Source organism: Myzus persicae, unplaced genomic scaffold, assembly GCF_001856785.1.
Source record: "Myzus persicae strain clone G006 unplaced genomic scaffold, MPER_G0061.0, whole genome shotgun sequence".
Classification (NCBI taxonomy): Eukaryota; Metazoa; Arthropoda; class Insecta; order Hemiptera; family Aphididae; genus Myzus; species Myzus persicae.
In genome coordinates, this window is record NW_019100468.1 from 118,056 (window position 1) to 145,293 (window position 27,238).

Genomic DNA, 27,238 nt, shown 5'->3' on the forward strand with positions numbered 1-27,238 from the left:
TTTGCAATTGATTGTATTTGTTTTTCTCACGTTTTCGAGCTCACATTAAACTGTTATATAATAATGAATTCATAGATATACAATGCTATTCGAAAACCGCATTGAACACTTCTATAGTCACACTATAATATATATATTATCATTACAACAAATATCACATTCCGATTGAATGTTCTCTCATGTGTTCTCTCACATGCAACAGTTAAACGAAATATTTAACGGTTTCGTCAACCAGAGTGACCAGATTATTATTATTATTGGAAACTATATATAATAATGATATACGCACATTGATTAATAATTTATGATGGTAACATGAAACAGTTTTTTCCCCGCCGAAGGTCTATAATATTTCGAATATTTAGGAATGCGATACTCATAATTTGTGTTTGATGGTCAGGTACTTGTTTATTGACAGACGCAGCCGAAAGTAGCGTTATATGAAAATCCAATCAGGTTGTATTGGTATAATATATATTATACCAATAATATTTCGCAACCTGAAATATAATTAAATGGACTGTTTTCATAATACTATTACCAAACAACAATAAATATTGGTATACCTAGGTTACGGCAGTGTAAGTTCGACGATAATTCATTAGTTCGATAAAATTATAATTATTTAAGTGTCGTCATTCGCACAGTCATGCGTCATCACCGATGAATACAGAATGGTTCACCGAGCTATTCGCCTCTTTTTCTCCTCCGACAATGCTTCAGTTATTCAAAATCTGATTTTTCGAATTTGTAAATAATATACCTTCTAGGACTCTAGGTGCTCCAAGACCATTTTTTTTTAATTCTCTAGAATTATTATACTACTTATAAATAAATATGGTGCGGGAAATACATATACTTCTGTCTTACAAATGATCCCCCCTCTGTCTACTGTAAATACTTATTTGACGGAAAAACGGGGTTGAACATTCGCGGAGAATTATTCTGTATACATAGAGGTTAATTGCAAATAAAAACGGCTGCATAACTAATCGTCGAGTGTATATTTTGCGCTAGAAGATGTTTATATTATTTCATTGCAATGACTATAGCAAAAATTAATTTTGCATCTTGGAACTTTAGGGAAATGATTTCTGTTCGAGTGCGTGTTGTTGCACAACCGACTTTGAATCTCACATAAAATAATAATAAGATTATACATCTTGTATATACGTATAAATGCTCAAAACACGTCGCGGAGACCCAATAACTACTGCAGTGCGCACAATATTATTCAATCTATATAATAATATTACATCAAATCAAAATACCACTCACTCACCAAACCTGAAATTTGGAATAGTGGTTTCTTGAATGCTCTCTGGATGTGCTGCAATGAGAAAAGATTTTCCGATAATCTCGTCTTAAAAAGTTGGTCAAACGGGGAATCTCGAGAAATTGAAATTTTTTTTTGCTTATAAATGGACAACAATCGGTCTCTGCAGATTATAATAGTAATGTACCTATATATGGCCGTATGTAAAAATAGTGTAGGTCCCAGGAAACACAAAAAACGTTTTGAATAAAAAAATCACATAGAAGTTATTTCATAAACGGTTTATAGTTGGTAACATATTGGAGGATTTTTCTGCGAAGGAGATTTTATTCGTAAAAAGCTTCTTTTTTTCTGAATCCAGAGATACTAGAACCTCAAAATCATAAACTTTACACATAGAAGGATTTTCCCCCGCCAACGACTGTATTATGTAAGTTTATGTACATTATATATTTTATACTCCGCCAATGCAGAAAACAATAATTATACGTTTGGATAATGCAGAAAAAAATATATGTACCGAAAAGCGTTCGCTTAGTTCTTTGATAATAATATTATACATAGTTTTATCTGTGACAATACGATGTATATAAACGTGTATAATCCGGAACATTTTACGAATCAACGATTCTTTTGAGCAAAAATAGAAACAAAGTCCCGGACTGTCGTCGCTTCTGCTTTCGACAGTGTTGTAGCAGCAGCAGCAGCAGCAGATTATATATAATAATATATATTTTTGTCGTACAACCGTGAGCAAAGACGACGATAATATATAGAATTCTAAAGTCGAGACTTGAGACTCGAGTGAAGTTTGATCGTCGCTCGACGAGCTCCAGACAAGAATTAATTAAGGACGACTACGATGACGATGGTGTGCGGGCATGATAATAATTATTATTAATTGGTCGTCGACGAAAAATAATATCGCCGAGTTGCAAAAGTATAAATTGAATGATATAATGGTAATAGTATGTATAACCGGGGTTACGAGTCGTCGTGTTCGCTTTAATAATTTTCGAGAGATATCGCGAATAATTAGATGCCCTGGAACAATATGTCCACGACGACGTATGTGTGCCAACCAGGCACACCTTGCAATGTAATCACAACACAATATACGTAATGTGTTGAAATAAACGAGCTGGGCTTGTACATTTGTTATTATTATATTTCAGTCAATTAACATAAAATAATACGCAATTATAATAAAACGATGACGATAATAATAATTATCGTACCAAGTGCGGTAATAACGGCAATTATGATTATTATTATAAAACTGGGCGTACAATTAATAATAACATCTATCCTCCGTTACACTAATATATTCCGATTACGATGCTGCTCGCGAACTCTTTACTAGTCAGACGACCCCGAACGAAATTGCATACATATTTTAGGTTGTTTCTGTTGTTTAGAAAGTCAAGACGATTAATTTCAAAACACCACAATGATAATATTAAAACATTTCGTCGGACGCAGTCTGTGCTTTTGATGATCCATAGGATAATCCATACGGTCACAATACGTATATTATTATAATACCTACGACAACACGTAATTTATTGACACAAAAGTTCACTTTAAATGACATCATCCGCGGTATAAACTGCACATGACGATACGATAATATTAGACTATGGTATCGAAAATACCTACACATAGGTCATGATGACCTATATGACGCATAGATTAGGTTAGGTCGGGTTACCACACTTTGAACTCTCGCGGATATTTGCGCTCAGAGTCATATCGATTTTTTTCGCCAGACTGCTACGTCGTCGTCGTCGTCGTGGGTAAAATAATAATAATAATTAATATAATACAATACTGTTATTATTATTCTTATCAAACAATGTGCCCCTTTGTACGCTTATATATATTTATATGTATGCTAATCGCCTTTTTTCTCTCGTTTGTTCACAGGGAAGCAAATGCACCAGCGGCGGCGCTCCCGGACAACCGTACTACATGACCCATCAGTTCCCGCCCGGGTCGTCCGCCACGCTACCCAACAGGGGTCGTCCACCCACCGGGTCCATACCGGCCCGAGCGTATTCGCCAGCCGTGCCGCCCGTAGCGGCCAACAAATCGTCAGGTATTATAACCCTCGACTACCGCATGCCTACGTAGGTAGCTATGTTTCAGGAGCAGAACATAATTATTATACCCACGGAGTATTTCGATCGATGAAAATTTTCGAATTTCGGACGAGTAGTTTATACTGTGTGTAGTTGTAAGTATTTAAAGTTTGGACCGTCATTTTTCTCTCGGGATTTCCCGCACTCCTCCACCCCGTTCGATTAAACTTTAATGAACTTAGGTAAAAGTAGTTGTAACCACCATAGACTATACACTCGGTCAAAATTCGATTTGCATGCGTCGAAATACTCCAAAAAAAAATTCTGCTTTGGAATATATAAGTAAATCAAAAATGCTCGTTGTCATCAAAAAATTATAACGATAAAAAATAATAAAAAAAAATTAGAAGTCATGTATAATTATATAGTTAAAAAAATTACGTTTTTAACGGATTAAAATCATGTAAACAAAATATTTTCTGAAAAGGTGAGGCGATCGTTTTTGAAATAACAGTGTAGTCTAACGAATATAGGGGAACTATGGAATTGGTTCCTAGGTCGAATAAATTGTACGAATTGGTTCTCCTTTGAAACTACTTATCAACATACAGCTGTTCGAATTGGTTCCATTATTACGTATAAATCCTTAACGCATAACTTATAATATTTCATTAGGTTTTACAATGTCTGAGAAAGTTTGTAAAGCATATAGGTGTAATACCTATTATACCAGTATCTAATATATTATTATAGATTGGTAATGTTTGTGTCTTGTCAGTCTTAATGTGACAATTAATAACCTAGTCACATGCACGTATATTTACTGAATATAAGTGTGTGTGTTAAAAGGAAAGTGATATGTTAAGTGAATTAAAAAAATAATAATTGAAATATTACTGAGGAAAGTAACATTAAACACAATCAGAACTGGTAAAAAAGAGCACTGGATGCTACATAATTTAAAAAGCAAATTACAAAAATGTTTTGGAAAATTTAAAATATGCATATTATTTATACAATATTAAATTATTTAAAATACATAAAAAAACTTAATTAAGTACCAAGTTACAACAAACATTCAAACAAAATTGTACAATATTATATTACTTAAAGTTCTATACAGTTGTATCGTAAAAAAAATATCCGATAAAACTAAAATATTTTTTTGAGCAAAGGATGCTGTAGCATCCCAGCATCCTAGATGGCAGTCCGCGCCTGAACACAATCATCAAAAATACATTGAAAACATATTATTGGAGAGGCAAGCGTTAAACAATAAGTTCAAATGAAAAGTTAATATAGTTGTACTATCATTATGAAAACTCACCAAATGGCAATTCGTATATTGCTTGCAGAGACAACCCGAGAACTAATACGTGCTACCAGTAGATAGCCTGGGGGTGACTCGTATACATATTAATATATTTTTTTTAATTTACGACCACTCGTTTGAGCACAAAATAGTGAACAATGAAAACCAGCTCGGGCGTACTGTTTGAATGTACAGGAAGTCTTAAACAGGTCCGTATAGTCTAACGATAGCATAAGCATAACGATTATATTCAATAGTGGTTAACCATCAGTTTTTATCTACCTTATCACTTTATCAGTAATGTCTGACGCTCACCAAGTACTACGAGTCGTGCGGGACAAGCTTTAATCTTTATTGCTATATTTTGATCTTACACTAATTTGACGGAATTCCCAAAAATTGGGAATCAACTCGTAGTCGTCCAAATATAGATCACCCTACACATAAGATCTTACACGAAAAGCGCGTACTCCCCAACCCGTGGCTACAGGCAACCGCTTGAACATTTTTTCGGATGTTTTGGGTCTATTTATATGTTAGCATCTCTTTCCAGGTTAGTTAGCGTAATATATGTTAGCGTCTCTTTCCATTTTGAAGTCGGCAGCCGTAGGTAGGTTTACATTCTTGTTTTAATATTACAAATAATTTACTTAGGTACTTGTATACCATTAAAACGCAATTCGTGTCGTCGTCATTAATATTGTATAGAACTGCAGCGTAGCAGCTGTAAACCCGTGTTTGGATTATAAAGGAATTTTCGTTTGCTTCTTTTTATTGTTGACGTCATTCAAAGGCGCACCCGAGTCAAAGGACGCGAGGCACATCGCACCCTCTCACATCCCACAGCATACGCCACAGCTGCGGTAAACATAATATATATAGACGACAGGTATGATATATATTGTAAACATCATGAACGGCAAGATCAAAAGGGGTTTGTAATGAAATTAATTCGAGGTAAGCCACTTACTTACCGTTTCATCGTTTGAATAAAAAAGAATTATTATTATTGTACTTGGTAGTCATTTAATTATTTCGTTGTTTGTTTGAAAACGTTTAAATATAATTGCATTAAACATAAGAGCGTTAAAAGTGTTCATGCTGTAAAGAAAACATTTCCTACGCATGACGTACACAGTGGGCATACGTTTTTCGGAGTTATATGCCATAATACAGACGAGACAGCCCATGTGGATTGAGATCGATTTATTCCATACATTTATAAACGTACAACAAATAACATTTCGTTTGAATGAACGTTTTTGACTTCCATAATATTATATCACCGCCATCTTTTTAACGCGTACAATAAATGTGCAAAAGACTATATAATATAATTCTTGGGAGGTTATTGGTAGGTTTTCTGTTTTTACAGTTTCTATCAGAGCTCTTCAGCCGTCTGAATTCTCTGCATCTCCAATAATCGTTCTATTTCTTAATCTAAGTCATCCTCCCACGTGTCGTTTTTTATCTGGCTTGTTAATAAGAGCCTGTCCACTCAATTTACTTTCTGCACGCCATTCATGGCCAGCCCACTCGACAGCCTTTCCGACCTCAGAAAATCTTGCATTTTAACACAGGCCCATATATCCCTTATATTTTTCTAAATATTTTCTTTTCAAAGACCAATAACTTGTTTTCTTGCTTTGGACCATGTTTCACATCCACACATGGCGATAGGGTGTAAGTAAACAACCAATGAGGGTTAGGAGTACTTATGAAATTTTCACTCACCATTCTTGAAATATTGAATGATATATTATTTTTTAATTTTGTGTTTTTTTGGTATGTTTCATAAAATCATCACTAGATGATCAGACTTATTTCATACCAGCTAGATTAATAGTCTATTGCTTATTAACAATATTTAATTCCTGATCACGATATAGAGAAGATATACCTATTATATAAGATAGATTGTTATATCATTTATATAATGTACAAGGTAAGCAATATTTCTATAACATTTTCCACTTAACATTTAACTAAGTAGAGGTACTTGCTACTATAGTTCTGAATTAAAATTTGATTTTTGATCCTTCAAAATGAAATATTTCATAAAAGTTTCAAGATATTTTAAAACCCTACAAATTTAGCAATTTCTTATTGTAATTATTACAAAAACTATCAATCGTCCTTCTTTAGTTGGAACTTGGAGAGCTTTTGAGAGAAACAAAACCGGCGGCAATTAATATCAAACTAAATTATTTCACTGGGTATGCTTTGATACGCTTTACAACATTTATCCGATAAGACGCGTGACCATAAATTGAATGTTTATAACGTCACCAGTTATATTTAAATGTATTAATAAAAATATCTTATCCACGGATAATGTTACAAAATATATTGTATAGCGCCCACAGCGTGGCCAATCGTCGCTGTGGTTGAGATATCTTTCGGAATAGGGTTCTTGAAAATAATCCCGAATAATGATCATTAAAAAAAATCCTATTTACGATCCTCGTACACTTGGATATTAAGTCCAAACGAAAAAAAAATTATAAATACAAAATTGTTATTTCTATACATATATTTATTGAACTACCTACCCGTGCAGTAATTATCACATGTCTATATTATCACTGTGGAGTTAAATGCTAAATTTACATAGCTAATAAGTTCTTATTTTCCAACGAAATTATAACAGAATGACCAAAACGATTTTCAAACAAGGGTTGTGTCATGGTTAATTTTTCAGTTTTTTACAAAATAGTTTTTATTTTTTAGATTCAGTAGGTATACATATATATTTTTTCGATTCGCGATGTACAGAACTAAATTAAATTTTCTACTTGAAAAAAGTAATTGCCGTATATAATATTATAAAATACGTTTTTAATAAACGCACTCTGAATGAAACCACGATTAATTCTTTGCAGCTCCTGTCTCAAGATTAAAAAAAACCCCTATTCATACTCCTATTCTCGCAGGAAGTAGGTATTTTTTAAGAAGTTTCATAAATAATAATACTAATAAGCCGTTTCGGATTTGGTCCCTTCTTATCTGTATAATATTTCATTTCCACGCGTTTCGTGGAATATAAAATGGTAGTTTTAGATACACGTCGATACTATAATATTTATATATTTAAAATCATATGAAAAATGTGACAGAAGAAGCTGCACGCTTCTACAAAAACGTTATACTCGTCTCCATAAAAACCTATCAACCCCAGGAGTCGTCTAAAAAGGAACTGGTGCCGGAACTTTTGAAGGAACTGAGGAAAAAGAAATATATATTATGTATAGTTGGTATATGGTTTTGAATCGATAATCAAACAATAATTTTCAGTCCAGTCAAGTGCCACTTATGGGTGACTTCTTTTTTCTTTTTTTTCTATTGATCTTTAGCTTTGATGACAACGGCCTTTTGCTATTTTTATATTCCATCTTTGTATATATAATTCTACTGTACGTGTAGGTCACTGAACTCCTAAACGGCTGAACCGATTTGAATGAATTTTTTGTGTATGCGTTTGGGTGACGTAACGCATTGAAAGATGCTCAAACAGTGATTTTAAGATTTACGAAGGAAATATTTGTTTATATACGATTACTATTGGTTATAGGAGAAATATCAATATATTTAGTAGGAATTGGTATTTTTTTTTTTTTTGTTTATTGGTTGCCTGCAGTGGTTCATCGGGCAGATCAGGTATAAGCATGCCTACAATTGAATTTTCGCACATTGCCTACCAAGGAGGCTGAGTTGCACTTATAGCCGCTCATCGGCATGTTCGCATCAAAATAAAAATAAAACATATTATTTATATAAAGTACTCATCAAACGGGATCCGCAATCCACAGCAGGTAGGCATAATTTACTGCTCGCATAATCACCATCGAGTCTCATATAGAGTTGGCATTTTTAACGGTATTTTTCAAATTTATTTTTGGTAACACTTCAATCACAATAATAGGTGTATGACTTAACATTATTTGTTTGTGTTTCTCTTAAATGTACTTCTTAATTTCGATGCTTCTCATGAAGGACATGACGTTTTCTGGCTTACAGTCTTGGGTGGCTTCTAATTATTCTAAATTTCAATACATTTTTGTTCTGTCACTTTTCGTGCTAAATAAATATGTATTTTGTATATCTCAAAAAAAAAAAAAATTGAAAATCATATGATCTGAACAAGGGACGTCACGCGAATTCGGATCAATAACGATACCTAATAACAATAATAACGACATAGTGAAATATAATTGTAATAATAATAATAATAATATTCTCCAGCGTTTCGCAACCACGGTCGACCGCGGTTTCTATACCTGTATATAGACGTCGACGGCGACCGCACCGCCGCTGGCACTCGCGAGTTTAATACAGTATAATATAATATTATATACTGCAGCAGTCATATATTTTTACCCGTGTATATAGTTCGTTACGGATGTACATAATACTTTATGCACGTAATAATTATTATTAGTGGTATGTGTTCGACGTAAAACGGCCATGCGACCGCGGTTGCTGCACTATATATATATTAGAACAACACATAATATTATTTACCTACAGTTGTATAACGGCGGTGGTCAGACACTGCGATGTGATACACAGGTACAATATATTTATTAATTATTATCATATTATTATTATTGTACTACAGCTGCACAGCTGAGTGGTTATACACGACTGAGTACCCGAGCACCTGCGAGATATCCGTGAGTTCCCTACGGGTAACCTGCAGTACCTTCTACATCCGTGAGTGACCTACGGGTACACTACCTACCCATACACTCGATAGAAACAATAAAATACGAATAGCGATTAATAATTATTATTACTAACATTATTTATTTCGGCCACCTACGCGGCGACGCAACTACTTGGGCGAGATTACTCAGAGAAAACTTTTGATACCACGGTATATACCTAGCTATGTAGTAGGTACAAGCAGCCGTGGCTTACATCCGACAATTTTTAACTTGCGCGTATGTATGGTCTCGGTCAGGTTTATATTTTTAATTGATTCGTTAAATTTGCGTGTTGATGTTTTGAACTCTTACAAAAATTGACAGATTAATATTATGACACGATTCTACTAAATAGTTTCTATGTACTTAACTATATTATGTATATATATATATATATATATACGACTGCTATATTAATTATTATTTTAAATACTATTCCGGCCATCTTGCTGAAATGTATAAACATTTATGCACATTGCCGATATATTTGTGAGGTAGGTGTGTCTGCAGACTGCGCTTAGTGAACACCCCCAGGCCAAAATGATTTTTAATTCGCAAAGTATATTATATATAGGTAGTGTACATAAGTTTTATGCAAACCATTTGATTGACTTTCAATAGTTGCAAATTGAAAAAATGATACTTATATTGTTTTCTTTTTACCAATAGGTTCAACTTTTTTAAATCGATACCTTGAATAGGTACCTATATAGAATTCATATCAATATTTGGTTTTATTGATAACGATAAACGCTCACCACATCGCTATTTTTAACCACATTTTTTTTTGTCAACAAATATTTACTCATTTTGTCGTCCATTATTTTATTATTTATTAGAGTCTTTGACCCTAGTACCCTATATTTAAATTTTTTATTTACCGACCTCGAAAATACATTGTATTATTGACATCACCACCACTTAAGCGCTAACAAGTGGGTATAATATATAGGTCTTTATTTTTATTAATGAAATAATATTACTGTACTCGTATTTTGATTCAGAATTAGATGATTAAAATGATGTATTTTCATATAATTCTCTTTAGGAGTTATAACATAAAAAGTAATATTCTATTATTCTAATATCTAAAAAAAATACTTAAAAAATTAGTTAATATCCACAACAGTTTTGCTAAGTAGTGTGTATTTCTAATTATTTCCATTTGGTATTTTAACTTCAAAGTTGTTTGTCACACCTACAGATTAATTTACTAACATAAAGTTAGTTATCTATCTAGAATATTTCTATACAATATCGACTGTACAAATATTAACTACGGAAATTATATAAACAAATAATTAATAATTAATGTCACTGCCAATATATAATATTCAGGGTAATTTTTTAATCATGCTCAACCCCATTTTCCCCTTTAATAGTACATATTATTTTATTCAAATTCTGATATTTTTTGTACCACTCATGAAGTGTCACAGCACCAAAAACTCTACTACTCGATAATAATATGGTCTTCTAGTGTATTTAAAAATTCCGAAAATTAAATTTGAATATATGCATAATAGGGTGAGCATGCTTAAAAAAATACCTAGCTAACAGTGCACAATGTATATTTTAATATAATGTAATAGATACAAAATAATTTTAACCGGTAGTCAATACAATATTCGTTCTTATTTTTCGTATGAAATTTAATTAGTTGCCTCCGATTAGTGTTCGTGAGTTTCATTGGGCTTAGAAAATTATTATAAACGCTGCAGAAGAAATTATGGTATTTACAAATCTACTGGTCGGCAATGTACAATTATTTAGAGGAAGTCGCCGCTTTGGATAACGATATCATAATAATATTACAATAATAATAATAATAGTGCAGTATTTAAATGGCGAGAGAATAACGACCCATCGGCCATCCGATCAGCGAAACTATCGCGCGCAACATAATTATTATACAATATACAGCCTGCGCAAAGTGCCGCTCACCCGCGGACCGGAGATAGTAGTCGTCGTCGTCGTCGTCGTCGTTTAAAACGTGATTTATGGTGTTCAATCGTGAGATTTACGATCGTTCCTTTAAGATAAGTTTTTGTTAATACGTTTCGCTCACAGATATATAAGCGGCGGCTCCGGGACCTCGACCGAAGCCGTATAATATAGGTCTCGGGGTGTCGTCGTCCAAGTCGCAAGTCGCAGACACGTCCGCCGCGGTCACTGACGCCAAAATTCGCGTGTGTGTATTTTATTAAATTCCCCCACGACCTTTGCAGCCTGCCAATTTCAGAATTTATGTAGGACCTCTCTGTGTACACGCATCACGATCTCTTATTTTGGCCTCCGGATTCGCATAAATACTGCAAGTACGCTCACACTACTCGATCGCTGCAACTAGCAAGCTAGATTTTCTATGTCGGTAGACATTTTAACCGTCATTAAATCTACTGCAAATGGAGTTAATCGATCCGTTCAGAACTTACTATTATTCGAAATCATAATTCATAATTGTTTAGTCATATTTTTTTTATTTTTAAAGACCTATTTTCGCCGCCCGTTTTAATAGCCGACGTGACCCAAATTCGGGTCTCGACCCTCTCCAATTGAAGACTACTGGTAGGTATATATGGCATGATTAGAAATCAGTAATGTAATAACCAACAGGAAAGTTTATTTTCTACGATTTTTTTTTACGAAATTTGAGTCTTTTAACCGAAGTGGTGAGTCGTATAACCGATTTATTTTTCAATGTTTCCTGGACGTTCCAGACGATTTTGAGTCTATTAACTACCGAGCCATATATCCACGTGTCTTATAATACGCAGCGTCTACTGAACTATTATATTTGTCAAAATGCATCAATTAATTTGTTATATTCTCTGATGGTAAATAAAAAAGAACGCAGTATATTATACATATTCCCCTCAACCAATTATATAATATTATAACATATTTGATATTACAACTGGCCCCCATTATTATAACATCGATATGTTTTACTTGACTTACACGCGAACAAAATCATTGTATTATAATGGCGGCGCCACCACCGTTTGACATCTATAATCAAATTGTCCAAATCGACCTTCGCATATTATCCTAAACATATGGGTACGTGATCGATCCCGATGACAATAATTATTGGGCCGTAGGTCTTATACGGTAGACCACGTTCTCGAAGTGTACTACGACGTTTCTTTTTCTTTTGTTTCTCTATATTATGTGTGCGGCCCCGAAAACGCGTACCTATAATATATTATGTAATTGTGTCCACTTGAATCAATGTCCACGCAGATCGCAACAATAAATAATAGTATGTTTGTAGATTAATTCAAACTGCAATATATTATTATAATAATCGATTACGGTTCAGCTGTGTAGTCGTTTCCATCGATGTGATATGGGGAGGGGATGGTGGTTTCGTTGAATATATACTTGGACAAATATATTGTATCTGTTGCGCCCCAAGGAGGTGGATTTAGAGAAGTCTTCTGATAGAGATGTACCTAGTTTAAATTACACAATTTTATTTTATTTTATTGATAAGGTATAGTTTAGAATTAAAACTTTAGGTAGTTGTAAATTTGACGTGGTTAGATAAAAAATGTAAGAACACGCAACAAAATTAACGGGACATTTCAGAGCAATAACGCATACATACATACGTAGCAATGACACATAAAATTTCCAAAAATCAGAATTTGAATAAACTTATGATGATAAGTGATGATAATCACTCTATTTAATTTGTAAACAATTTTTTAATTTATTATATGATTATAATTATAAGGCTGTAACTTTGGTGCACTTTGCATTGTTTTCCAAAGCCACTAGCCAGATACACTGGTTGGTAATTATTTATGACATATATGTTTCGTGAATTTTTGAATTAAAATATAAGAAGTTTTTATTTTGCATTTTTTGGCATTTTTCGACAATTTTCTATTTCAATGTCATTTTTTTCATTTTTAAAAACATTTCAGTCTTTTAAGAGGGTCAAATTAAAATCTGGGTTTTTTTACGTTTCATTTTAAGATTTTTGTTTAAAAAAGTAACTTTGTGACGTTTTAACTAATCGAATATTATTGATCGTAATTTTTTGAACAGAATCCCTATAGATCTAGTTTAGGTACTATTGGCGATGGAAAATTAAATGAGAATGATTCTTTTTTCAAATTAAAAGCTCAAGTTTCTACTATTAGAAACTGTGCAATCCTGAAAAACTTTTTACTAAATGCAAATAGAAAAATTGTTATTTTGCTTCCATCCCTGTTTAAAATAAAAAAAAGTATAAAGTGCACTTTATAGGTGCATTATTTAAAAATTTCAGAACACACAAGTTTTTTCGGGGTTTTTATAGGGCATTACATTCCCAGCTCTATTCTCGGCATAATATTATAATATAACCTAGTTATAACTTATAGGTTTTCTAGCATTCTTCTTGGACCCCTCCTCTCGTTGAAAAATTCCGATTGCGCCACCACCGCTGATACACATTACATTACATATTTTGTGCATAACGATAGGCACGTACGCACATGCGTATTCGACATAATAGTATAAAATATATTATTATATTACTTAAATAATAATGACATTATTGTGCCGAGTCGCCAAATTCATTGTATAATCGCGTCGGAGTGGCCACCAAACCGCGGAGCGGCGTTTCGAGGTCACACCGACGACGAAATTCAGCGGCTCATTCAAAACACCAACAGTCCGTTGTTTAATTATTCTAACCCTCGTCGTCTCACTTATTAATTATTCGAAATTAGTTATGGTTTAGAGACTGCATATAACCGCCCTCGAATGAATAGGCCGACGACGAAATAACGACAATGTTATCCGAAGAAAGTTTTTACGGCCCCCGAAGGCTGTAGCTGTATTATCATTATTATATATTCAGGTCTATACGTATATATTATATTATTATTATGATCATTATAAAATACCCCTGCACGTTCACGTTATCATTATATGCAAAACAAATTCGGATCCGTAACCTTTCAACACTTGATTGGATTTCAGAATATTAAATCATATTTACACAATCATTATTATTATTTCTATACAGCGGAAGCGAGGGAGGAAGAACGCCGCCGTGGTGACTGCGTACAATAATAATATTATTATTATTATTATTATTATTATTATTATTATTATTATTATTATTATAGTAGTAATAATATATGTTTAAGTCTCCTGCGCGTACCTACTTAAAATACGCGCCGACAGTCTCTTCGTAAACGAATTATTTGTCGACTATCATAATTCATAATACCGACAGACATTATTCTCGGTAAACGTTCATCGTTTAGGAACTTTGTACGTTTTGGTATATTACATTTTAAACTTTTATTTTCCATCCGTCGATAATGTACCCTGCCGCTTATTTTAATACCGCCACTCTGTAATCTGTACCTTAAAGTTTTCACATCGATTTTTTTCAAAATTTAAATCATCTTACAATTAGATTTTAATTGTCCAGCAACTTTTTTCAACAATTATACGGTAAATGCGAACAACAAAATATATACTTAATACTTAAGTAAATAACGTATAACAATGCAGTGAAACCTCCCCTAACGGACACCTCCCAATAGCGGTCGTTTTCTTGGGAATCGGCTATACACAATTTCTTCGATCTAAACCCCCCGTACAGTGGACACAATTTCAGCGACCGAGAGTGTCCGGTGTTCATTGGTTTCAACCGTAATATCGTAACTCGTAAGTGTATAATATATTAGTATAGTTAATTGTAGCCAAATATATAATGTCGTTTTACAACTACGAATGTTAAGTTATCAAAGTTATTTTTATCGCCTGTACTGTACAATTTGATAAATTTATAACTGTATATATTTTGTCTTTTAATCTAAACTTTATAATTAAACTACATATTTTATTAAACAATGATAAATCTCGTTTTCTTTTTAATAATGCTACTTTTTTTTCGCCATGCGTTTTCTCTCGTAAAAATGATGACATGGTAATAACATCATAATATTGCGATATAATCTCAACTATATATACAATATTTTCTGAAATTAGCTATAAATTATATATTATGCGCATTTTATTTAATAATAGAGAAACATTATTTATATTGCATTTTCATATATCTACTGGTATCCTAAAAAATCTATTTAAACGTATTTAACTAACGTCTGCTGGTTTGCAGTACATACAAAACATTTTACATTTTGAACCAAAAACATTATTTGAGTTTTAACTAAAACTGTATGACACAGACCTACATGGAAAGTAATTCGTAAAAATAAAAATCGTATTTAAAAACGATTTATCGATTGAAAACTGGAAATATACTGCAGCGTATCCACAACAACAGGTACATAGAAAATTGAAGTTGCTCATGCGCAGCATAAAAGAATTAAAAAATTGTAATTCGTAGGGATTTATGACCCAATAGTTTAGACTCGTGCCCCACAAACAGAATTCAAAAATATTTTTAGAGTGCTAATAGTGATACAAGAAACTGAGCTACGCGGTGCACCCTGTTTTCGTGAACACGCGGTATATTATTACTAGGTAAAATTATTACATTTCTTTTGGAAAAACTGAAATTTTTTAGTTTCAAATATTTGATATTTTAAGTCTTAATTGATTTAAAAATAATATTTTCTACATTATGTGCGGCTCAGTAAACCCGACTCAAGTAATTATAAACGTTGACATTTATCATGATTAATGAGCCTATAAGACTACGCAATGCCATCCAAAAAGTTACCGTAATTATTTATATATTTGATCGGATTCAATTTTCATTATTCTCAACGTTCGAACAAACTTTTCATGCACCGCCGTACTAGTTGCTATACATAATAAATGCTTTGATCGTGTTGAGATTTTTTGGCATATCGAATAGTGATTACTATAGGTACATATTATAGGTATATACTACATACAGGAGACATATTATGCAAAGATATTTGTTTTCTGTTCTGATGCAATCACCGGTTGTGGGCGTTGTGGCGAGCTCAGCTTTTTTGAAAGGGGGGGGGGGGGGAAGAATTTGTTACCATTCTCAGACCAAGTATTATAAATACATTCATTGCTGTATCATATATTTTGTTTGAAAAAATAAGCCAAATGGGGGGAGGGCTATTACACTCTTGTACCCCCGTGAGCATACCCCTAGACTCATCAGTATTATTATACACATCATGTATATACACTAATATGAAAATTGATATAGTTAATAGACCACATTATTATTGAATTATATTTAGTTATAGTTAGTTGTAAATGGTTCTCTAGACGTTCTTGAACTCCTTGCCGCTATTATTTTTAGAGCTTCCTTCTCATTCTTCCAGAAACCAATCCCAATTTTATGTTCCAACTCACAAGACCTCTTATGGGCATAATCATACTCTATACAGCAAACTCTCAGAGCTAAAAATAAAAAATCAATCCTTAGGCCACTATTCTACTTTTGTTTAAATACTAGTTAACTATATAGGTATGCATATTTTTTAACATTATTGTTATCTTAAACTATTTCTGTCTTGTTATTATTTATGTGTTCTATGATATTGTTGTACCTATATGTATAATCATACACCTGTATACACCTAATTACCATATTTGTTTTACTATGTAAAATTGCGGTTTTGGTGTGTTTAATAAACAATAATAATAATAACAGTACATTATGTTTCAGGGTACATGTCGTCGCCGGAGAGGGCTAGTTCTAGGACCGGCGGGTACACTGCCGCCCCGTACATGTCTCCGGGGGGTTCGTCGTTCGACGACAACTCATACTATGGCTATGGGCCCAGGACCGGGTCTATCACTCCTGTGATCGATGAGGAGACCAGGTAAATGCGAAATCCGTTTGTAGAATACATTATTAATTATTTTGAAGGAAAAAGTAATTTAACGACTTATTATAATAATAATATTATACACGCGCGTCGCACATAAAGATAGGATCGCCAAAAATATTATTATTATATGGAGGTTTTGCGGAAAAATTACGCAAGACGCTATCCCGTGTTTGTATATTTTATTAAACCCTATAACTGATATTTCGCATAGATATGGACGTATTATTATTACGACCATCATCGACGGTGCCGTAAAAAATATAATGGTTAACATTAACACCTATGTATATAGTTTCGGGTAATCAGTAATGATCACCGCTACAGCGGCTGTATAGAAAGTTTGAATATTTTACGAAATATTGTTTTCCAATAATTTTAAAAACTACCAAACTGCCGGCGAGTGTACAGCAAACAGAGAATTCGATACCGTACTATAATTTATATTTTATATGCTAATAATAATGTTCGTCGCGCGCTAATTATCGTTATTTATGACGTTTTAAGCAACATTAGTTCGAAAAACTGCTCGTAATTGCAGTGTAGAGTAGTGTGTTATTATTTATTAATAATAACATTATTACTGTATTTATATTTATGTACATACTATTATAGTAAACGAACATGCTGTTAACTTATAAATATGACTGGTTATACTGGGTGATTCATTAAGCATGCTCACCCCCATTTTTTCCTTCGATAAAGAATTTATTCTAATTCTAATTTTTAGAATTTAAACATATTCAAAGACAATTTCTTCAAACCCTTGATTTTTTTATATTACTTGAGGAATGTCCTGTGGAGATGCAAATTTCCGTTTTTCAAATGATAATCCCCCTCCCTTTATTTACTATAAATTATTAAGTGGGAATTTTTTTTTTAAATATCGATTCAAAAGTGGATTGAGTAGTTTCTTAGTTATTTAAATGTTAGTATAAATAAGGATAATGGTCCATAAAAATGGTTTTACCAAAATATAAAATAAACGTAATTATATAGGTCTAGTATTTATTATACTCGGACCATTTTTACAAATTATTAATGTTGATAGATTAATATTAATTACTAAAATATTCTAATATCGATTCTGATTCATCGAATTTCTCAGGAAAATTATCCACAAAAAAAGTTAATCTAATTTGAAAACAGAAGTTTGCACCTGGTACCTCCCATATTTCTTAAGTAGTAAATAAAATCTCAAGAATTCAAAAATATGCCCTTTAAGTTTTGTTAACAATTCCAAAAATCGAATTGTAAATATCCGCATTTTCGAAGGAGAAAATGGGAGTAAGAATGCTTGTTGAGTCACCCTGTATTTATTCTAAGTTATGTGTTAGGTATACCAATGTAATTACTCAACAATATTGTATTCGGAGTGTATTACACTTTTTACAAAATATTTCAAATGCAATAATGACTAGTCGTCCATAGAACCGCACTACAATAATAGTAATACATAGAAATAGATATAGGTATATATATATATCATAATAATTCACAAAACTTTAAGCACTAAAATAGGTAGTGAAAAGACGTGAAAACATAAACTTATTCAGACCTAGTTAACCGCCAGCGTAACGTCGTCGGCATTATAGCGCTGTTAAATTTTATTATTTCAATAAAAACGATCGTAAATTTGTAAAAAAAAAATAATAAATAAATAAACTGTCGTTAGTTACGAGACAGCGGTTGCAGGTTTACACGCGTGCAGCTTTCAACAAATTAAAAGGGTGTTACACCATTATTCACCTCCTTTGCCTGCTGTACACATGTCCTACGCATGGCATTAGTCGGCTGTACTCACTTTCGTCATTCTGAAAAAAATAATAATAATAATAATAACCTTTCTATTATTATGGTCAACTATATGTATAGTATTAACTTGCATCATAATTCATAAATTAATACGAGAAAACTTTTTTTATGTTTGACCGTCGGATTATTTTTTCCCTGTTTAAAAAAAAAAGATGAGCTCAAAATACCTATTTTAACTACTTCTCGTTTTGTTAATGTGTTTTTATGGTCGTTTGTTAATATTGGCGATTGGCATTAAAAATACCTCGTCGGGTCGGATATCGAAAACGATTTTTTTTTTTTTTTAAGACAGCTGTTTTTATGTAACTTTAAATTTGAAGAATACCTACTTACTTTCGGGATATTCTAACTCGTTATACTCTTGTATAACAATCAATATGGGTTATGTCATATGAGGTAAATTTATTTGACGGATTGATTAGTAATTAATTATTAAATTTAACAAAAGTAAAAATCTTGACGAAACGTGATTTATAGAATGCCAACTATTTCATTGATACCACATGGCAATAATATTTGGCGCCACTATTAAACATACATATTACCATTTGTCGCCCATTAATATGTTACTACTTTTACCACTCCCTTGGCATGGCTCTGGAATTAACCGTGCAATGTATACGAGGTATCATAGGAATCTCATTCAAACATTTGGTGGATCAGACACAATTCGAATGCTTAGGCGCAATAAATAGATATTTTTTGAATTTCTACGGTTCAAAAACGGTCAAATATTTTTGAAAGTAATATCTCCGAGCGTCTTTATGAAATACCATTATCGATAATAATGGGTAGACATTTTCCGGATCTCTCTATATATTAAAGAATTATTATTTTCTTCTAAAACACGGTAAAATAATCGAAATAGCTAGATATCGGCTTAAACGTTTTCGTCGTAAACTACACCTATATTATATTATAACAGAGTTAGACAGTATAAATATATAATATAATGACACTATATAACGATATAATTACGTTGTAAAACTATACGTCACTATAAACGCTTGAGTATATATTCGGCCATATAACAGACCAATCATCTCATTTCGGTCAAATTTAATGTATCTTCTGGTCCAGCAGTGCAAAATGCCGCATCATCTGCTGTGAAAAGACGATGGTCGATCGAACGTGTGTCTGTCAATTAATGACCGCACGTCGTATTCTAAAGCGCCCCATTCCTCAATCATATTATAATTATACCCATGTATTTGTCATAAATAAGTTACCAAAATTATTACCAAATTCAATTTTAAATAATATTTTTAAAGCGAATTTGAAAAAATCGAATAATACACTATGTGCACTCGGTAGTTTCATATTGTGTACATAATATAGCTATAAATAGCAGGACTTCAAAACATTATAGCGGAAACATTTTTCAGAAAATAAAATTTAAATGTGTTATATATTTTATAAAATTGTCGTTGACTAGAGAGCCAATGATAATATAATATTGGCACTACCTGCTTTTAGAGTATGAGCGCGCACATGATCATCGTATTACACATTGCGTCATCGGGATCGTGTCTGTCGCCTCTTACTATAAAAATATTAGGATTGCCTCGTCGGCGTATATCGCGTAGGTACATCATTTTATATTAAATTGTTATTATTTTTATTTTTATTTACTGATATAGTAACGCCCCCTAGGGCAAATAGTACAGAAGATACATAATATAACATAGATTAGGGATAACTATACGTCGTACAGTATGTAGAATTAATGAACAAACAACATTTTTTTTAGCTTACAGATATCATAAAAAAAAAACAAACAAACAAATTAAGTTTGATAGATATTTGTTACTGTAGAGTAAAAGTCTATATTAATGGGGAAATGAATTATTATCATCTTTGCGAAGCTCTAACCCCGCGGCTGCTAAAATAATATATTTTAATTATAAGTGTCTTGTAAGTCTTGTTTATAAGCACACATATATAATACGTAATACAAATAGGCTCCAGTCGACACAATAATATCAAACATATATATATATATAGGTACTAGTTGTAAAAATATACCGTATATTATTCAATATTGAACTTACAACCACGACCGGTGTTATGGTGTATATCATTATAATTTATAAAACGACTTATAACAACCGGATCTTCTGCAGACCAAACCTATTTTTTACGGAAAGAATCTCGTACCCGCCAGCTATTATATATGTGATGCAGGACGACCGCGACGATTACATTGACCTAATAATATTGCCACAACATAACGAAATTTTTGGTTTTTCTCCAAATTATCTCGAAGGCCGGAACAAAACTATGACGTGATCGGGCCACATATTGGAATTACGTGTGTATATAATATGTATGAAGATTAAAAAGATAATATACCTGCTTAGGCTGTGTATATGACGTTTAGTATTTCCTCATGTCGACATGTTTAAACATGCAGCCGTGGGTGCTGCGGTTTCTTTTCTCTTGGACTATTTCTCTCGTCCCTCTGCAGCACCGGGGAGTGTGAGAATCGGCTTCCCGAGCGTTTTCTACGTATTATATGAGTCGGGTTTGGTGAAGGGGTGGAAATGTAGGAGCTACCATCGCGTATAAACCAGCTTTTCTCGGTAGGAGGCTTACGTTCGGTATAAACCTGACATAAAACCAATAGGACGGAAATATAGTTATATGCTCGTTTATTTTCCGTTTTATCTTTCCAAACCGCCCGTCGTCGGTACGTTCGTCAGTGCAACGAGGTCTATTACCTCGACTTAATTACATAAAAATGACACACTGGGTCGGCTGCATGTGCTGTTTCCGATAAAATATAACCTATATTATATAAGTAGGTATATATATATATATATATATAAGAATGAAAAGTGTTTAATTTTTTTAAAAGGTTGGCTCATATGGAACTACTCGTCCAATCGTCATCTGGTATTTTTTAATTTGTACTGCAGGACATAGCGGCGCAGATTAGTTTTAAGTGGATCTAATTCCTCTGTCCACGGAATATTGAAAGATAAAATAGGAATATATACCAGTATATCAACTAAAATATAAATATTGTCTTAAAAATGGCAAAACTTTAATACATTGTGAAATTATTTATTTGCTGGTATAATAATGGACCGATTTCAATAAAAGTTAAATCAATCGATTTTTTGAGACTCAGGTGTCTCGCCTTCTCTTTACAGCCTCTATTTTAACCTGTATAGGTCACTACAATATGGCAGGTAGCTCACACGCACAAATTAGTTAACGAAATTCGAATGATTTTTTTTTTTGTTTATTAATGGGCTGCCATTGGTTACAGGAATATCATGAGTTGACTAGGTGATTTTTTTTATAAATAACAAATAATATTATTTAATTATTGTGTTTGTTGTTCAAGTGTAAAAGGCAATAAAAGCTACTCGAACACTTTCGACAAGAACTTCAGAGATTGTTCTTAGAGATATCAGCAAAGTTCAGAGAGTATATAGTTTGAACCACTTTCAAAAATAAATCAATTTATTGCTATATATAGGTTTTCAATAATCCTTCACATGCCCATATCTTTCTATTGAGTTCAAAAAAGCGAAGTGGTGAATATGCCGCAATTTTCCCGCGAACGAGAGGTATATACACTAAAACCGGATAGGCGGTATACACCGATTTAGCGACATAATTTATTTTGGTGAAGTCCAGTTATACAGCTAGGTAGTATAATATATTATATTATATAAAGAGTAATAATACGACTATTTAAATTCATCTCTTTGCTGGCGCCCTATACATTTATTTACTTCCGGACGATGGCATAAAATAATAATAATAATAATGTATGCAATATAATGCCGACCGGAAGAGTAACAGATGATAAAATGTATAATAAATACCTATGCAATCGCGTGTTATTCGATTCGACGAGAGATGAGCCCCCGGTTGTATCGTCGCCGACCAAGTTTTTCGGCTGTGAAATCGCGGAGAAAGTAAAATAATAATAATAATAATAATAACGTTTTTATATGTTTTGTTTTTTTATTTCGCTTCAGCGCTCAGCAGTGGGTGCGATAATGCACTTAATATTTTTTTTTTAACTCCAACGCCCCCGTTACCCACACACACACACTCACACACTCGCACAAATACATAATATTATTGTCCGGTTCGAGTTTCGAGTTATATATATTAAGACGTTTACAACGGTTGCAATAATACTATCGCATTCTTGAATATTATTGTATTACGCGCTCACATATTATTATGCGTTTGTATAGATTATAACGACAATGACCGCCGGCAGCAGTGCGTATAATATTATTAGATCACAAATTAATGTCCGTTCGTCCTAATGATAGACGTTTCGAACAACAAAACCTAACCTAGCTAATGCTTCCGGTATCCGGTTGTCTTCTCCGCTCCGTAATAAGCGTATGTGGTATATTATAAAACGTAATGCGTTTGCCGAGCATAATAAATTAATGTCGTTTGCAGCAGAATTAAAACCGTTTAAACGTTTATACTGTTTTATATTATTGTTTCGCGTCGCGTGCGATAATCACACGATATTTGATTGCGTATATACAATCGCTCGCGAACCGGTTCACAAATAACGTGCGGGTTACGTATCGTAGTTAGTCCCGGCTGCGGCGGCGGAATGCATATTTTGTGACACTTCCGGTTCTCCGCGAATTGACAACGACCAAACAACAACAAAAAAAACGCCACGAACTACCGGGTATCGACCATATAATAATGTGCAATTTTTTTTTTGATCTTAAGCCCAGCAACCATGTGGCCATTAGCTGTTTGGTTGTATCAAAAAACCATACGCACTTGTGAACCCAAAAAGGCCGGTACACAAAAATCGCAAACAATCGGTTCGTTGTGTTGTAACTTGTAGCAATAAATAACACACATCATATTTAGTGCCAAATAATAGAATACATATATACGATAATAAGACACTTTACAATAGTCAAGAACCATGCTTACACTCGCCATTAGTCGGTTTTGTGTATAACCGTATGATATTTATATTATTTTTTTTACAATTTTTGGATACAACAATTTTAACAGGTGTGCGGTTTTAACCTATTTGCTAAATGCGTGTGGTTATTTTAATCTACCAAAAGTACCTATGCGGTTTTTGGAGTCAGCGAGTTGTTTGTTACGTTTAGTAGATTTATTATTGTAGGGGAAGGTTAATACTGTTGGTTAGAAAACACGTGTGTGTGTGGCGAGAATTTGTCACTAAAAACCCGGGTGGTCACCCATCCGATGGTTGCACTAGGAAACTAAGTGACTGAACACTACCACCGTTTCACACACCAGGCCACTTAATATAGTTGTGTATTCCTATTAAACATACACCTATATACGGTTTATTACTATAAAAAATAATGTTTGTTTAAAAAAAATGTTAACTCGCATTCCGCTCACGACAACCTGCACGCCTAAACGACTGGTTATAACGACGACGCGTGGCAATTTTAAATATATATTATTATACGTCTACATTATAGGTACGAGTCTCGCTTCGGCAATAAAATATTATAATAATAATATTATACCGACCGCCGTGCAGTCGATGTCAACTTCTCGTATTATTGGTTGAATATTATAACGATACCTTTTGACATTTTGTGCGATAAATAGGTAGGTACCTGCTTATGTAAAACAAGAATAATAATATATTGAAAACGTAATGCTTATCGAAACTTTCTCACTCAAGTGTAGAGAACCTATCGCACACGTTATCGTGCATATAATATGTATAATATTACAATAACAAATATATATTTGATTTTATCCGTACATGCACACAAATAAATCAATTACACAAATATATGCACAGCATTATATTATATGGTACCTACGTCTAATTTATGTCTTCTTTCGAAATTCGTTTTTCGAGTCATTACTGTGTAAGTACTTACATATTATAACCGCATACCACGTGTATACCGTGCACCTTATATTATACTCGTAGATATTTATTTTATAAACCGACGCGCATATCATTAAAATACACCGCCGCCGCTGCAGAGAGATCCGGACGTCGAAAGACTATTATATATTTCGCAATATATTATGGTTTTGCCCAAACTTAATTACTCATCATGTTATTTATAACGAAAGTATTTTCAACCAACCATAAATCCTATTAAAAAAAAACATTTTTCGGTTAAATTATAAAATACGTTATGAATTATTACTATTTCGAGATGATGATAGGTTAAATTATGCATTTTTCATAAAAAAAATTTAATCCGTTTCGTGTTAGTTTTCCCAGTTCCATTATTAAAATATAAATATTGTTTGCTTTTTATTAGCAAGTGGCTTTTTCTGCACCAACTTATCGTCGAATTTTAAAACTCGCCGCGAGTCAACAATTAGATGGACGCATCTACACAGAAAAATTTTATTATTTCCTCAAGACGATAAAAATCTTGAATGAAAAAACTATTTAATTCGTGCTATAAAGCAGTTATATACGTACGATACGATAATGTCATTTTTTTTTCTTTATTATCTTATTTATATAATTTATTATTTAACTTTTATAATTAAAAACAAAATATACAAACCTTTTTGTTTTAAGATGCACCGAATAGAAATAATTCGTTTTTAACGACTTTTCGCTCTAGTTGTAATCGATATATAGTTATAATTGAATTAATTATCTTGAGGAAAACTCAAATAATGTTAAGACTGTTATCGAAATTGACAAATCCAAATCAAGTTTTATTAATCTATATAACATATTAGACAATGTATATAATATTATTTGAATGCATCAGTAAACATTTACACAATAATATAATAATATATTATAACCGCCATTTCGTTTTACACCATTATTGTTTTTTTTATTTTCATCTTAAGCTCCATTTCTTTTTTTTTACTACCAAGTGATCCATCATGAAAATTTTCATAAATATAAAAAAATACCTAATAGTATTTTTGTTGTCTCGTGGTCAATAGATAAAATTATACTTATGTGCAACGCCCTATTTTTAAAACTAAACATATTTTTTATTTATTCTACTATAGATCTAAAACCATTTTTTTCTTGCATAATAGTATGCTTTTTATACCCCGTCAATTCGATTAATGCACTCTGTAAATTTATTATAAATATCGATATTTTTGCATTTAATTTATCACTATAGAATCTCTTAACACCACGTGCACATGTCTTTTAACTTATACCTTAAAATGTTGCAACTCTCTGTACTTATTATTAATCTAATTTATTCAATTTGTATATTCTATTCTTCCACTAAGAATTATTCTAACCGTTACTTTTTTTTCTTTCTATTTTAATATTATAATATAAATATACTTTCCGTCTTGATTGTAATATAGTTGCTGTTTTTTGTTAATTGGGCTTGACCTGTTGAAATAAATAAATAAATAAATAAATAAATATTATTACACTGTCTTATACAGTTATACCTATGCTGCAGTATAATATAGTATAATAAAATCGTATGATTGTTTTTCGTACCTTATCTTTATTTCCCCCCCCCTCCCTCACCCATATTTACAAAGTGTCGATAGTCGAGAAGTAGCTATCTACTTGATACACGTGAAAATAAAAATATATCTCGTTCTATCCGAAAACTGCGGAGTTTAACAACGGCGGTCGACGATAATATTATATTACTATTATGTGTCACTAACAGCGTTTTTGATTCCTCGTATCTCTAAAGCCTTGTACCTCAGGTTCGGTTACATAACCATGGTATATAAATATCGCTTATATATGTATTTATATATATATATCGTATATAGGTATTTTAATTTTTAAGGTCAACATTATTACACCCGACGTGTTTTCGCGTCCGTCGAAAGGTCTATTATTTTACAGAGTCGGTTCATATATATATATATACCGCGAATGCTCCTCGTTTTACATATTCTTCACACGCGAGTCAAGCATATATACTCATCCCTTATACGCTCGTTAGGCACACACACACGCAAACACGCATACTCCATATGGGTCGCACTAGCAGCCGTTTGTATAAATAATAATATATTATCCGTTTTGTTGTATTATGCGTCGTACGTCATATATATACGAAGTGTGCAGGGACAGAATATACCCTGTGATGTGTGGGCTCTTTGTACACATATATAAGTGTACGTCGGTGTATGACAACACACATATTGTATTACCACTGACTGTAGAATAAATTCATTATACTGATTTTCTGCAAATATATGCGTTAAATTCGACGCTGTTTCTGACCAAACGATGATGGCCACTGGGTGGGGGGGGGTCTCTTCGAAACTGTACG

At 32.8% G+C, this 27,238-nt stretch overlaps 1 protein-coding gene across 11 annotated transcripts in view; it reads left to right on the forward strand.

Moving 5' to 3' along the window:
- Positions 1–27,238, forward strand: part of LOC111031591 (coiled-coil domain-containing protein CG32809) — a 168,192-nt gene that overhangs the window by 108,220 nt on the left and 32,734 nt on the right. For all 11 annotated transcript variants that reach the window (XM_022312228.1, XM_022311645.1, XM_022312007.1 and 8 more), the window contains 2 exons: positions 3,203–3,374; positions 17,009–17,165. In XM_022312228.1, the coding sequence (XP_022167920.1) occupies positions 3,203–3,374; positions 17,009–17,165 (329 nt within the window). The remainder of the gene's footprint in view (positions 1–3,202; positions 3,375–17,008; positions 17,166–27,238) is intronic.